This window comes from Perognathus longimembris, chromosome 1, assembly GCF_023159225.1.
Source record: "Perognathus longimembris pacificus isolate PPM17 chromosome 1, ASM2315922v1, whole genome shotgun sequence".
NCBI classification, from domain to species: Eukaryota; Metazoa; Chordata; class Mammalia; order Rodentia; family Heteromyidae; genus Perognathus; species Perognathus longimembris.
In genome coordinates this window covers 132,971,777-132,984,846 of record NC_063161.1, presented here as the reverse complement: position 1 = coordinate 132,984,846, position 13,070 = coordinate 132,971,777, and the positions used below count along the sequence as shown (strand labels likewise).

Here is a 13,070-nt window from a genome sequence, read left to right as displayed (position 1 = left end):
CCGCTTCCATTGAAGTGCCTACCATGGCCAAGAGGCTGTGTTTCTGTGCTTGAAGTATATATATAAATAAGGCTATGGTTTGTCTTTTTGCACTTTTGTCTTTAAATTGATTCATATTATACTTACAACCCTACAAATTGCTTATTCCATTCAGTATTTTATGAAGATCTTTCTGTGTCTATAGGGAAAATCACTTCCTTTTTTCCTTCATTCCTTCCTTTCTTCTTCCCTCCCTCCCTCTCTCCCTTCCTTTCTTTTTTGCCAGTACAGGGGTTTGAACTCAGGGCCTTGTGCTTACATGCTTTCTTGTTCTCTTGTCTTGCCTCCAGTCTGGCTTTTTGCTGGTTATTTTGGAGATTTGAAAATACAACGGACAAGTGCAGGGAAGTATCTTGTCCAACACCAGAGTCCTGGACCCTAGCAAGTATCATCTCTGAGTTGTCAAATTATTCAGCTGACCTTCAGGGAGGGCAGTGCCCACCCTGAGGTACCTGCTCTATCCTTGGGTAGCTCTACAGGTTAAAAAAGTTTTTCTGGACAAACTGCTGTGACACAAAATAACATAGATGATCCTTACTCTAGTGACGTAAGAAGATGTCTGCAAAGTTATTTGATATTCCTCCCTTCAAAAGCTAGAGTTTAATTTCCCTTCCCTTGATATGAGGGACTCACTTCTAGTAAGCTATATGGAGGAAGGGCCTTTCTTTCTCTGCCTTAGATGGCTTACTCTGGAGAAGTTAGGCATACATGTTTATTGTTGTTTTAGATCAGGGTTCCAAGTCAAACCTTTTGGGATACTGTGTTACGCAGGTATAGATAATGAATACATAGGCAATACTGAATTTAAAAAAAAAAGCTAGACACAAATCATCCTATCTGCAAAACAATGAAAATGCAATCTACTTCCTTTAGCTTCTCTCCACAATATTAAACACAGCCTCACTGTCAAATATGGGAAGGGAATGTTGGAAATCTGGGGAATATTTCCCAGATAGCGTGTACATCTCCATTTAGGGAGAGGTAATTGTGTTTTCAGGACTTGTCTATTTTGGAGGGCAGGACTCCCGGGGCCCTGAGAGTCCCTGGGGTAGGATCTGTGGAAGGGTAGCTCTGAGGGGAGGTAGGAAGGCAGAGAAGCACCGTTTAGATGTGGATGACTTGGGATGGGGGCCTCCAGGAACCCACCTATAGTGTCTATTTCTTCGGGCTGACTGGGTCTCTCCTCTCTCTAAATGCAACTCTGCCACTAGCCTGACCTGAAACTCAGGCAAGCCTCATTCCTTCCTGGTCTCAGTTTCCCTACCTGTAAGAGGAGACTGGATGGGCTGGGAATGTGGCTTAGTGGTAGAGTGCTTTACCCCTAACATGCATGAAGGCCTGACTGAGTTCAATTCCACAGTTCCACATAAACAGAAAAGATGGAAGTGGTGCTGTGGCTTAAGTGGTAGAGGGCTAGCCTTGAGCCTAGAGCTCAGGGACAGCGCCCAGCCCAGAGTTCAAGCCCCATGACCGAAAAAAAAAGAGGAGACTGGATGAGATTTTGTTCTCAGCCTTCAGCCCCCACTTAGGGCCTCCCCCACCCCTTCCCCTCACCCATTTCCTAGGGATAAGGACTTTGAGGGTTGAGTAAATAAACAGCCTCGACATCCCAGTTCTGAGTTGCTGCTGAGCCAGCCTTCCAGGCTCCGTGTCACCCTGGGTACAGCTCCCCAAGTCCCTTTTCTTAGCCGTATAAGGAGAAAGGAGGACAGAGTTTCACTGACACAGGTTACATGCACAGAGACTGAAGCAAAAGCTCTGGCCTTGGAGACCTTGGTGACTAACCAAGAATGAGGAGTAAATCAAGTGCCACTCGCCACCTCTGCTTGGTTCCAGCCCAACCTCTTGCCCGGTGCTGGGGCACTGAGGGAAGGCAGCTGCGCTGGGTCTCAGGAGACACACGGTGACAGGTCCAGTGTCTTTCTGAGCCTGGGTCAGGAAGCATCCCTGATGCTTTCCTCTGTCTTCTCAGCCCCTTCCTCCACCAGGTCCAACTGTAGCTGGGGCTGTAGATGGGAGTACCCTCCACGTGTCCCCCTCTATCTAGGGGGCTGTTGCCTCCTGCTGGCCTTCTGGTCTCCATGTCCTTGTCCCTACCTCTGATTTTTTCCTATTCGGCCAGAAGCCATTTTCCAGAAGCATAGCCCCTAGCCTTAACCTGCCTCATTCAAGGTTCTTTTCCTCCCAATCTGGCTTTCCTCTAGTGGCACCCAAAGTCTGGAGTATGCTCCCAGTGTTTCCTGCATCTGGGGGTGCCTGGCTTCTGCTTCGCTATCTTGGATACTGTCCAGCCTGTGGGTCACCCAGACTCTCCCTTCTCCCCCTGTTGCCCCAATCCCTGCTCCTGAGTGGGGCTGCTCCCTCCAGTAGACCTTGTGGCTCACTGTGACTTGCAGAGCACCTGGTACAGGCCACATCCTCACCATCTCCCTTCCTACACAGCATGGGAGACCTGGAGGGAACAGCTGGAGCCTCGTTCACATACAGAGTCTAGCACAAATGGGGAAAAGGGACAGGCAAGAAACCACAAGTGTCTCAAGAATCAAACTAGGGGCTATCCACAGGTTTGAGAGTCACACAGATGTGGGTTGGAGTATGCCTGTGTCTCATGGAAACAGTGTGATCTTGGGTACCATTTTATACACATTATAGGGCCATTGTGAGTATTAAATAAGACTGATTGTAAAGCACCCAGTGTGGACTCTGGCTTGTGGCAATGGCTCATTAATGAACCCTTAGTATAATGTGTGAGTCCCTGTATTATACTCATCCTAGGATGCTCACTTCAGCTTACCTCTGTTATCTCTCTCTCTCTCTCTCTCTCTCTCTCTCTCTCTCTCTCTCTCTCTCTCTCTCTCTCTCTCTCTCTCTCTCTCTCTCTCTCTCTCTCTCTCTTTGTGCTGGTTCTGGAGCTTGAACTCAGGGCTTGGTTGTTTTCCCTGAGCTTCTTTTGCTCAGGGCTAGCTAGTGCTCTACTATTTGAGCCACAGCACCTTTTCTGGATTTTTCTGAGTAGTTTATTAGACATAAGAGTTCAAACACTTACTTGCCTGAGCTGGCTTTGAACTGCAATCCTCAGGTCTCAGCCTCCTGAATAGCTAGGATTACAGGTGTGAGCCACTGGTGCCCTCTGTAATCTCACAAGTGCCCTGTTAGGTAGTCTGTTAGTCTCATGCCTCTGACACCACCTTAGGAATAAAGATTCCTTTCTTTTTCTTTTGTGCCAGTACTGGGACTTGAACTCAGGGGCCAAGTCTGATGCTTTACCACTTGAGTCACTTCTGGCTTTTTGGTAGTTATCTGGAGATGAGTCTCATAGACTTTTCTGCCCGGGTTGGCTTTGACAGTGATCTTCAGATCTCAGCCTCCTGAGTAGCTAGGATTACAGGTGTGAGCCAATGATACCCAGCAGCAATAAAGATTCTTACTACCCTCATTTTACAAGTGGAAAAATGAGGCTCACAGAAGTACATATTCTTTTTTTTTTTTTTTTTTTTTTTTGGCCAGTCCTGGGCCTTGGACTCAGGGCCTGAGCACTGTCCCTGGCTTCTTCCCGCTCAAGGCTAGCACTCTGCCACTTGAGCCACAGCGCCGCTTCTGGCCGTTTTCTGTATATGTGGTGCTGGGGAATCGAACCTAGGGCCTCGTGTATCTGAGGCAGGCACTCTTGCCACTAGGCTATATCCCCAGCCCCAGAAGTACATATTCTTGTGCCACTGTGTTCAGCCAGAATAAGGTCAGCACTAGAGTAGCACTAGCTGTGTCTTGGGCTCTTGCCGGTGTCCCCTCAATGACTGGAGGACAGGCTCCTGTCATCTTTTGGAGTCAGGTTTCAGCTGACTCTGGGTAGACCCTGACTCCTGCCCCACCAAGCCAGAAGTCACATGAGTAGCTCAGCTTAGGGCCTGGCTAGGGGCTGCTGCCAAGCATGCTACATGCTTTGTTTGGTGATGCCCCTCCAGCTTGCAGAGTCAGCAACAGCGGGGGAGCGAGGTGTTCCATAGAAAGGGCATGGCAGGGAGGGGCTGGGAGTGGGCATTCAAGAGAGATAGAGGCTTCACATGACAGGATGCCGCTGGCTCACGTGGCCTCTTAGGATGAATTAGTGCCCTGTCTGAGGCAGACCTGCTTGGAGAATGGTTGAGGGTTGCATTTTTCAATCACATTGTTCAGTGAACAATATATACCCCTATCCAGGGCAAGCAAGCTCCCCATGCAGAGCCAGATGCTGGGCTGAGCACTGGGATCTGGAGGGGACTCTGATACAGCACTAGCTTCTGGGAAGCATAGGAAACCACTGCGGAGGGAACATGTAGCTCTCTCTGGGCAGAACGGCTTGGAGGGGGTAGGGACTATGAGGTGGATTGGAGAAGGCAGTGGTCCATGGGCTCTCAAAGAAACACAAAGGCTCAAATCACAATGTTTCCCAGTTTCCATAGCGTCAGCACTCCCACCCACCAGGGTGATTTCAAGGTGCCACATGCTGAAACTGAGGTTGAGCTGGGTGGAGATGGGCATGTCACCCTATAAGCTAATCCCAGCTGCTCTAGAGCACCTTGGGAAGAGGAGGAGAGGACCCACTTTCCCCAACAGGAGGAGGGTCTCTCCAGGGAGAGAGGAGGACAGGGTATAGAGGACTTCCAGGAGGCAGATGACATGGGGTGGGGAAGGATTGGAGGCAAGGTGAGAAGAGTTTTCAAAGGGCTGTGACAGGAAAGGTGGCCCCAAATAGCTGGAGGTTGGTGATATCTGTACTTGACCTAGACAGGGTCCCAGGGCCATATGCCTGTTGTGATTGGTTACAATGTACATGGATGATTACCTTACTTTTATGTTCATCATATTTTTACAATAAGAAGGTTTAAATGCATTTATAATCTTACATAGGTAGATCCACAGTGTATAATTTTTTAATACTTCCAGTCTTGTTTTCCTTTGCATACATTTATACAACCATTCAGCCAAAATTTTCACAAAGGGAAGAAGTCCTGAGTTTTCATTTTCATGTTGGAAGCCACATGCAGGAATTGAAGGAGTATGAGCTTTGGAGTCAAAGAAACACAGATCCAAATCGTACTTCCTAAGTGCTGACGCTATGACTCTGAGAAAGAATTTAGCCAACTGGGCTATTTTCTCTTCTTCACATGGAGACTGATCATACCTGCATCCTGTTGCTGTGGAGACCAGTGATGATGGAGGCAAGATGTGTAGCATAGAATTTGGTCCACAGGAGACCCTCATCCACAAACACACAAGCTACTGTTATACACGACTGTTGTTACTGGCATCCTCTTAGAAAGTGGGGACTTAAGGAATTTCCAAAGATAAATGACTGACTCACAGAAACTAGAGAGAAACAGAAACTAACATTTTCCCACAGAGAAACCTCAAAAGTAAGAAGACTGAATAGGGTGAGTGAAGAAAATGGAGGTGTCTGGCCTGGGGAAGAAGGGTCCAGAGGTCTGTGAGATCTCTGCACCACATGTTCTGGGGCAGCAGGAACAGAGCCACATCAACAAGCACAACTCACAAAGTTCATGTGATCAGGCCTAAAAGGAGATGCTCAAAGCCCAAGAGTAAAGACGTGATGTTGTATGTTGAAAGGGGTGAGACTGATGCACTGTATTCATAAACTGCTTTGTTGAATGGCAACTCCTTTGCACAGCTACTTAAAGATAATAAAAGTGCTGGGAATATGGCCTATTGGTAAAGTGCTTGCCTCATATACATGAAGCCCTGGGTTCGACTCTTCAGCACTACATATATAGAAAAAGCTGGAAGTGGTGCTATGGCTCAAGTGCTAGCCTTGAGCAAAAAGAAGCCAGGGACAGTGCTCAGGCCCTGAGTTCAAGCCCCAGGGCTGGCAAAAAACAAAACAAAGATAATAAAGTTTTGTTTTTTTTTAAAGAAGTGATATTGGTAAGGAGTGAGCTATCCACCACTTGAGGGGCACAAGCAGAGACTGGTAGAGAATGAAGAAGGAAGGCAGCATGGTGGAAGGTGTGGACAGGATGACCATGGAAGTCCCTTACTTCTCCTCTAGTGATTGTTGTCTGCTGCCTAACACCATGTCAGCAAGTACAGCAAGCTGACTGGCTCATTGTAAAAGGACATTCCAAGACCCCCGCCCAACTTACCTGGTTATCAATTTTCAGTTCCACCAGAGAAGTGTTGTGTGGCAAAGCTTCCACCAGGCGCAGGATTCCAGCTCCAGAGATGAAGTTGGATTCTACATTTAGTGTCTTCAACACCTTGTTCACTTTGAGCATTTCAGCAAGGGCCTTGGAGAAAAAAGCAGGGGGGACCAATGAGTCAGTCTGAGCAAGGTAGAAGCCCCCCTGGGAAGATCCACAAATACCAAGGGGAACAGACAAACATGATCTCCAGAACTTCCTTTCCAAGCACAACTCGGGGCCTTGCCTCCAATCTGCCATTCACCACCAGCTGCTCCTCCCCGTCCTGCCTAAGTGGGCTTTGATCTGCTCCATTCATCATGTGGGCTCACAGTTCCCTGCACATACTCAATGCTTCTCAACCCAGTCGCCTTTGTCTACCCCATCAGTGCCATCTGGAATTTGGCCAAACTTTTCCTTCAGTTGGCCAAACCCTGACCATCCCTTCAGGGCCATTGGCAATGTCCCTTTCTCTAAGAACTTTTGGTGACATCCCCCTCTTGAACTTCACAGAATTTACCCCACAGCTCCCTTGGGGAGCTTCTGTTCCTTGGTTCATGGTTGTTTTTATGCTCATGTGCCATTGGCACATTGGTGGGCTAGAAAAGCCCCTTAATACCCATGTTGCCCATCGTGCCTATAAAGTAGGTCCTTAGGCAATGGATAGTGGAGTCTCTACCTTTTCTGTGTTCAACTTGTTTCTTCTATTATTGCTGCTTCCTTTCCCTGAGAACCAGAAAGCAGGGCTGGGAAACCACCCCATTAGGCAAGTGACCAGAGCCAGCTCTAGGAGCAGAGCTCAGATGGCTCTCAGCACGTTCCAGAGGGCTGCAGCCATGGGGTATAGATGACAATCAGAGCCGCTGAAGAGAATGAGGTAATTAGCTGTTGGGGAAAATGACGCATCAGAAAGATAACACCAGCGGCTGAGGGGACAGGAGCACTGTGCTCAGTGGGTCTGGCTGTCTGAAGGGACATCAGGAACGGCTGCCCTGTGGTACTGACCCTGACAACTAAAACCTTTTAGGGAGGCATAGTCTCCAGTCAGACTCTCATTCTGAATCATTTCCTCCTGGACTGTGCTGCTCCCAGCAGGCCTGAGACAGTGTGTTCACCACCCCTGTGACCATGCCCATCTTCTGAGCAAGTTGGTTCTTCCTAAGGGGACCTGACTGTGTCCTCTCTGGGTTTCCACAGCCTTCCACAAAAGGCTGACCTGACCACTAATGTGCTTAATAGCCAGTGGGCTGGTGTCCCCAGCAGCTAGCATGCTCATGCTGGAGGCTGAGCGGGTCCTGAAGGCCCTGCCTTTCCACATGTTAACTCCTGGTGTACTGGATCACCACGGTGTACTAGGGGTTCAGGAGATGAGCCTGGGCAGGCAGTGGAAGGCACTTCAGGGCACTGGCAGCCTGATGTAGCAAGTGTGAACACACTGATACTAGCTATCAGTCTAGCACAGAATCTGCGCCCCCCAAAACAAATGGTGGCATTGAGCTGAGTGGATATGACTGGTTTCTGATCCCTGACCCAGCAGTGTTGGAACCATGTGGTGTTGCCATGGTGGACGTGGAGTCCACTGATGTAAGATAGCCTCAACCTAGAGGTTTCCCTTGGCAGCTATGAGAGACTCAGCTGTTTCCCTTATGTTGGAAATATTGAAGGAAAGGATCCTACTTACTTTAAAAATAAGAAAAGAACTGGCTTCTAAGGTGAATTCCTGCTACCAGTGGTATGGACATTACCTGTGTGGCTATCCTTTAGTGGTCTGCTGGGCCAAATGGATGTGCATGCTTAGGGGTGAGCTGAGGCTATTTAGCCACAGTCAGAATCTCAGAAGCCAATGCAGTGCCGGGTAGAGAGAAACTCAACAAGTGTGTATTGAATATTAAAAAAAAAATAGTAAGAATTCATGGTTCCTTTACAAGAAGTACAATTTGATATGGTTAGTGATATCTTTTTTTTTTTTTTTTTTTTTGGCCAGTCCTGGGCCTTGGACTCAGGGCCTGAGCACTGTCCCTGGCTTCTTCCCGCTCAAGGCTAGCACTCCGCCACTCGAGCCACAGCGCCGCTTCTGGCCGTTTTTTTCTGTATATGTGGTGCTGGGGAATCGAACCTAGGGCCTCGTGTATCCGAGGCAGGCACTCTTGCCACTAGGCTATATCCCCAGCCCCCAGTGATATCTTTTAACACACAGATAAAAGTAAGCAAAATTGTTCATTGGGACCTTCCTGATCAGGGATTTTTTTTTTTTTTGCTGGTCTAGGGGCTTGAACTCAGAGCCTGTGCACTGTTCCTGAACTTCTTTTACTTAAGGCTAGCGCTCTACCACTTGAGCCACAGGGCCACTTCCACATAGTGATTTTTTTAATTGAATTTATTTATTAATTGAATACAATTTTTTTTGACAAGGTGTTGTGCAAAAAGGGTACAGTTACATAGTAGGGCAGTGTGTACATTTCTTGTGATATCTTCACACAGTGATTTTTGAGATGGAGAAACTGAGGCTCAGAGGACAGAGTCTTCTCTAAGTATGATGGGCTGGGCGTTACAATCTGAGGGAGATCTGGTTTTACGATCACAGTGGTTTTGTTAGATCCTAAGTCTGTCAATTGAGTACTTGCTGGGTGACTTTGGACAAAGCAAGCTGGCTGACCTCTCTGAATTCTAGTTCTCCTTGTGTAGAGTATGGAGGCCCACACTTCTGAGCAGGTTCATTGTAAGACTTAGCTGCACTGTTGACAGGGTGAAGAGCCTGTTCACATCTCCTTTGGGATTCTAGCCCTGTCTCTTCAGTATATCACACACAATTTTTCAGTAGTGGAACATTGCTAGTCCTGAGGCCAAAAGTATAAGCCCTTCTGTTGCCAGGCCCTGGTGTCAACACAGTAGAGGTACTTACAAATGCCACAGGGTCATTGCTCCGGGTCCCAACAATGCTGAACTTTTTCACGTAGGAGTTTTCTTTCAGAGCTTCTGCGTATGCCTTGAGGGTGGGTATGGGGATATTCTGCAAAAAACAAAGACAAGAGACAGTGACTAGCAGCTCTGCCTGGGGCAAACAGGAGGCAGGAACTCTTTCCCACACTTAGCCTGACTCCTTATCACATCCTGAGCATGAGGTTGAATGGGCCGATGGCTGAGGCTTAATGAGAACCCCCTGGCACACAGATCTCCCTTGAAACTCTTAGATAGGACTCACTACTCTCTTCTGAGCATGTAGTTGGGAAGAGTATTTTTCAAAGGGCTCAGGACTGGGGGAGGAGCGGGGCTGAGCTCCCAACTCTCCAGTGACCAGAGGTCACTGTGTGACTCTCTCTTTTTGGATCTAGTTCTAGAAAACAGAAGTAGGGGTTGCACTAAACACTCTCTAAGAGACATCTGCCCTCAGATGGTCTCAATACTAGCTACCCATCAGTGGCTTCTGACAATTTGCAAATGAAGATTCTTAGGCCTATCCCAGCCAGACCATCACAATCAGAATCCCAGGGCATTGACTGTGGGTTTGGGGGGGGAGAGTGTGTGTGTGTGTGTGTGTGTGTGTGTGTGTGTGTGTGTGTGTTTAATCTCCTCAGGTGAAAAATATCACTGATGTGGTTCAACTACTGCAAGGTACAGCAGGAAAGCAGAGGCCCAGAAGGGTCAAACTCTCAGCTGAGACCTCATGATGAGGTCCTGCTGCCCATCCTGTCTCAGGTGGTATTCACCGCCAGAATCTACAATGCTGAATGGTGCCAATGTCTCCCTCAGTACACAGCAGAAAACTGAGGCACCGGGCAAGAGCCTGGCTGTGCTTTTTGCCAAGCTCTCATTTCAGGGTGTCACTTAAGCTCCCATGGGAGCAGAGCAGGGGAGCCAGGAGGAGGAGAACACTAGGGTACAGGTTCCAATCAGATTGTGCTTAGAGCTGGCAGTGGCTGAAAAGAAAGTGGAGAAGGGGAAAGGAGCAGGAACAAGAGGCTCACTTCTTGTCTTACACCCTCCCTCCCCAAACTAATCCCATCGGCCTTGGGGCTGAGCAGGTGGAAGGCAGCTGTGCCTGCTTCTACATTCTTCCCACAGCCTGTCCAGGGTGGGACTGCCATCCACCTGTCCCTACCCTGCCCTGATAGTCACTCAGGAAATGCCCATAGCTCAGGAGTATCTTTGGGCACTTAGGTCAATAGCTCCCTTGTATGACTGTAAAATGAGGTTGCCTATGAAGGTAACCATTCAGCAGTAGCGGTGTTGGGTCAGGGATAGGGACAGTCTGCGGTTTGGTGACTCTATAAGCTTGGTGTGCACCAGACTTTTCCAGCTGTGAGGTCTGTGAGCTCCAGTGTGTGTGTGTCTGACTCATGATTTTATCCCAGAGAATCTCTGTGTTTTGAATAAAGTGGCAGGTTTCCAGGTCGAAGCCAGATTGGGCCTCACGATAGTCTCAAGAAGAACCCTAGACTGTGTGTGGGATGCACTTGTTCCCATGTCCATCTCTCTCAAGCGCTCCATGTATTCTTCCAATTCAGAAACACCCAGAGTCCAAGCAGGACCCTGCTGCTCTGCACAGCCTGGTCTGTTGGCATCTTAGTGGCACAGACTTAGCTCTCCCCACCCACTCACAGTTGCAGTGAAATAAAGGGACTTTACCCGGATATTATTGAGGTTAACCTCTTCAAGTTCTGGGTCATTGTTCTTTACCCGCTCCAGTGTTTCCTCTACATCTGTTGAATTTGGTTCTTCATCGGGCACAGGCTTGTATTGTGTTGGTTTAATCACACCTAGGGTAAGCAACAAAAGGAAAGTGTCTCACAGAAATAAGGGGTTCACTTTCTCCCAATGCAAGATAAAGAAACATTGTCAAGGGTTCAGGGCATGAGAAGGCTGCACACGGCAGGGGGTACCAGGGATGACGAGGTGCCAGCACTGTTCTGCAGGGAGCTAGGGGTCTGGGTTTGTGAACGCTGCCTTTGACTTCCTGTAAGAATTGGGTAAATGACTTCAACCCTCTGAACTGGAGCCCTCACTTGTAAAGTGTGCACAGCCACTCTACCTGTGTTCATTATCTCAGTGGGCTCTGGTGAGAATAAGATGTAGCCTGGGTGGGAAAGAAACATGGTCATCTTCCAAAGGGGAAGGACAATTACTCTATTGGCATCCTCATTTCTCTATGGGGCCCAAATGTCTGCTTGGAACAATGCAAGTGGAGTCAGGACAAAGGGACATGGGAGACAGATGAAGAAGGTAGAAATTGGTAATATAGGTACAGGCCCACATTAATGGTGAAATAATACATTTTGCAAAGAATGGTGTGGGAATAATTGGATACTGATTTTTAAAAAATGAAAGTTTAATCTCCTCTTAAAGTGCACACACCACACACACACACACATACACACACACAAACATAAACAACTCTGACTGGATTAGAGGTTGAATACAAGCCAAACGTGGTAGCTCAGGCCTATAATCCTAGAAGTTGAGATAGAAAGGACTGGGTTTCCAGACCAGCCCAGACAAAAGTTCACAATGACTCCATTAAAAAAAAAAAAGAAGAAAGAAAGAACCAAAACAAAACAATAAAGGGTGGGTTAGGGTGTTGCCTTCATTCCAGCTAAGAAGGAGGTATAAATGGGTGGGTAACAGATCAGGATAGTATGAGGAAAAACAAGAGACCCTATTTTAAAAAATAACAAAAACAAAAGGGCATGGCTCAAGCAGTAGAGCACCTGCGTAGAAAGAAGAAGAGCCAGCTCAAACTCTACTACTGCAAATAATAAATAATTAAACAAGAGGTTGTCTATAAGGAGTAAATATCTAAAAACCTTTGGAGGGAAATATGATATTAAGATAAATAAGGCCTTTGTAAACCAGCCATAAAGTCCCAGGAGACTCAAAGGAAAAAATGGCTACATTTGGCTACATAAAACTTTAGAACTTCTGCAATGAGCAGAACATTAGAGAACAGAGAAAGCCAGAGGCAAGGACTCGCCTCTCTTGCAAGGAGCACTCTGTGAGCCAGCCTTGGGGCCCAGTGAGGTCGGGGATGCCAGGCAGGGAGGGGCTTGTACTTACTGTTTAGTCCCTCCTTGTTCACAATGGAGCTGCTGCCCAAGGCTTGGTAGTATTGCTGGTTGCTCATGAGCGTGTGCATACCCAAGATAGCTGCGGGGACGAAGAACAGCCCATGACTCTGCTCTTGCAGAAGCTGCCTGGGAACCCACCTCCCACACCCCAGGAGCTTTGCTGGCAAGAAGCCCTTGCCTGAAAGTGTAGTAATATGGTGTTATTTATACTCTCACTTCTATGTCACTCACAGACCTCCATCCTGCCCACGGACTCAAAAAATCTCTCTGTGGTCCTACTAGCAAGTCCCATCCAACTTGGTCCAGCACAGAGGAAATCTTCCCAGCCAAGGCCTCTTCCCATGGATGCTGTCCCCTCTTCCACCTGCCAGTCCTCAGGGCAGCACCTCAGCTACCTGGCACTCTCTCCCCCAAGCCCATTTGCTCCCCTTCCCGCAGATTTCTCTGGGTGTCTCACCTCGGCTGCCAGGGCCTTAGGCCTCATTGAGACCTTCCTGTATCTTGACTACACAGATAATCCTTGGCTTTACAATGGCTCCATGTGAGAATGTTCCACTTTACGAATGATATGAAAATGAAACTGTGCTTTGATTTAATTTCGATCTTTTCCCAAGCCTGCAATATTCTGCAAGTTATTCTCTTGAGATTCTGGGAAGGGGCAGTGAACCTGAGCTCCCAGTCAGCCCCACAGTTCCAAGGGGAAACATCTGAGACCCTACAGTTCACTGTGTTGCAAAGCTACAAAGGTGTTCAGAAGGCCATGGTATTAAATGATTGTTTGGCTTACAGTATTTGC

At 47.8% G+C, this 13,070-nt stretch overlaps 1 protein-coding gene across 4 annotated transcripts in view; it reads right to left on the bottom strand.

Moving 5' to 3' along the window:
* Nucleotides 1-13,070, bottom strand: part of Tmod1 (tropomodulin 1) — a 73,567-nt gene that overhangs the window by 9,006 nt on the left and 51,491 nt on the right. For all 4 annotated transcript variants that reach the window (XM_048337879.1, XM_048337864.1, XM_048337875.1 and 1 more), the window contains 4 exons: nt 12,264-12,353; nt 10,839-10,969; nt 9,115-9,222; nt 6,177-6,320 (listed from right to left, as the gene is read on the bottom strand). In XM_048337879.1, coding sequence (XP_048193836.1) covers nt 6,177-6,320; nt 9,115-9,222; nt 10,839-10,969; nt 12,264-12,353 — 473 coding nt within the window. The remainder of the gene's footprint in view (nt 1-6,176; nt 6,321-9,114; nt 9,223-10,838; nt 10,970-12,263; nt 12,354-13,070) is intronic.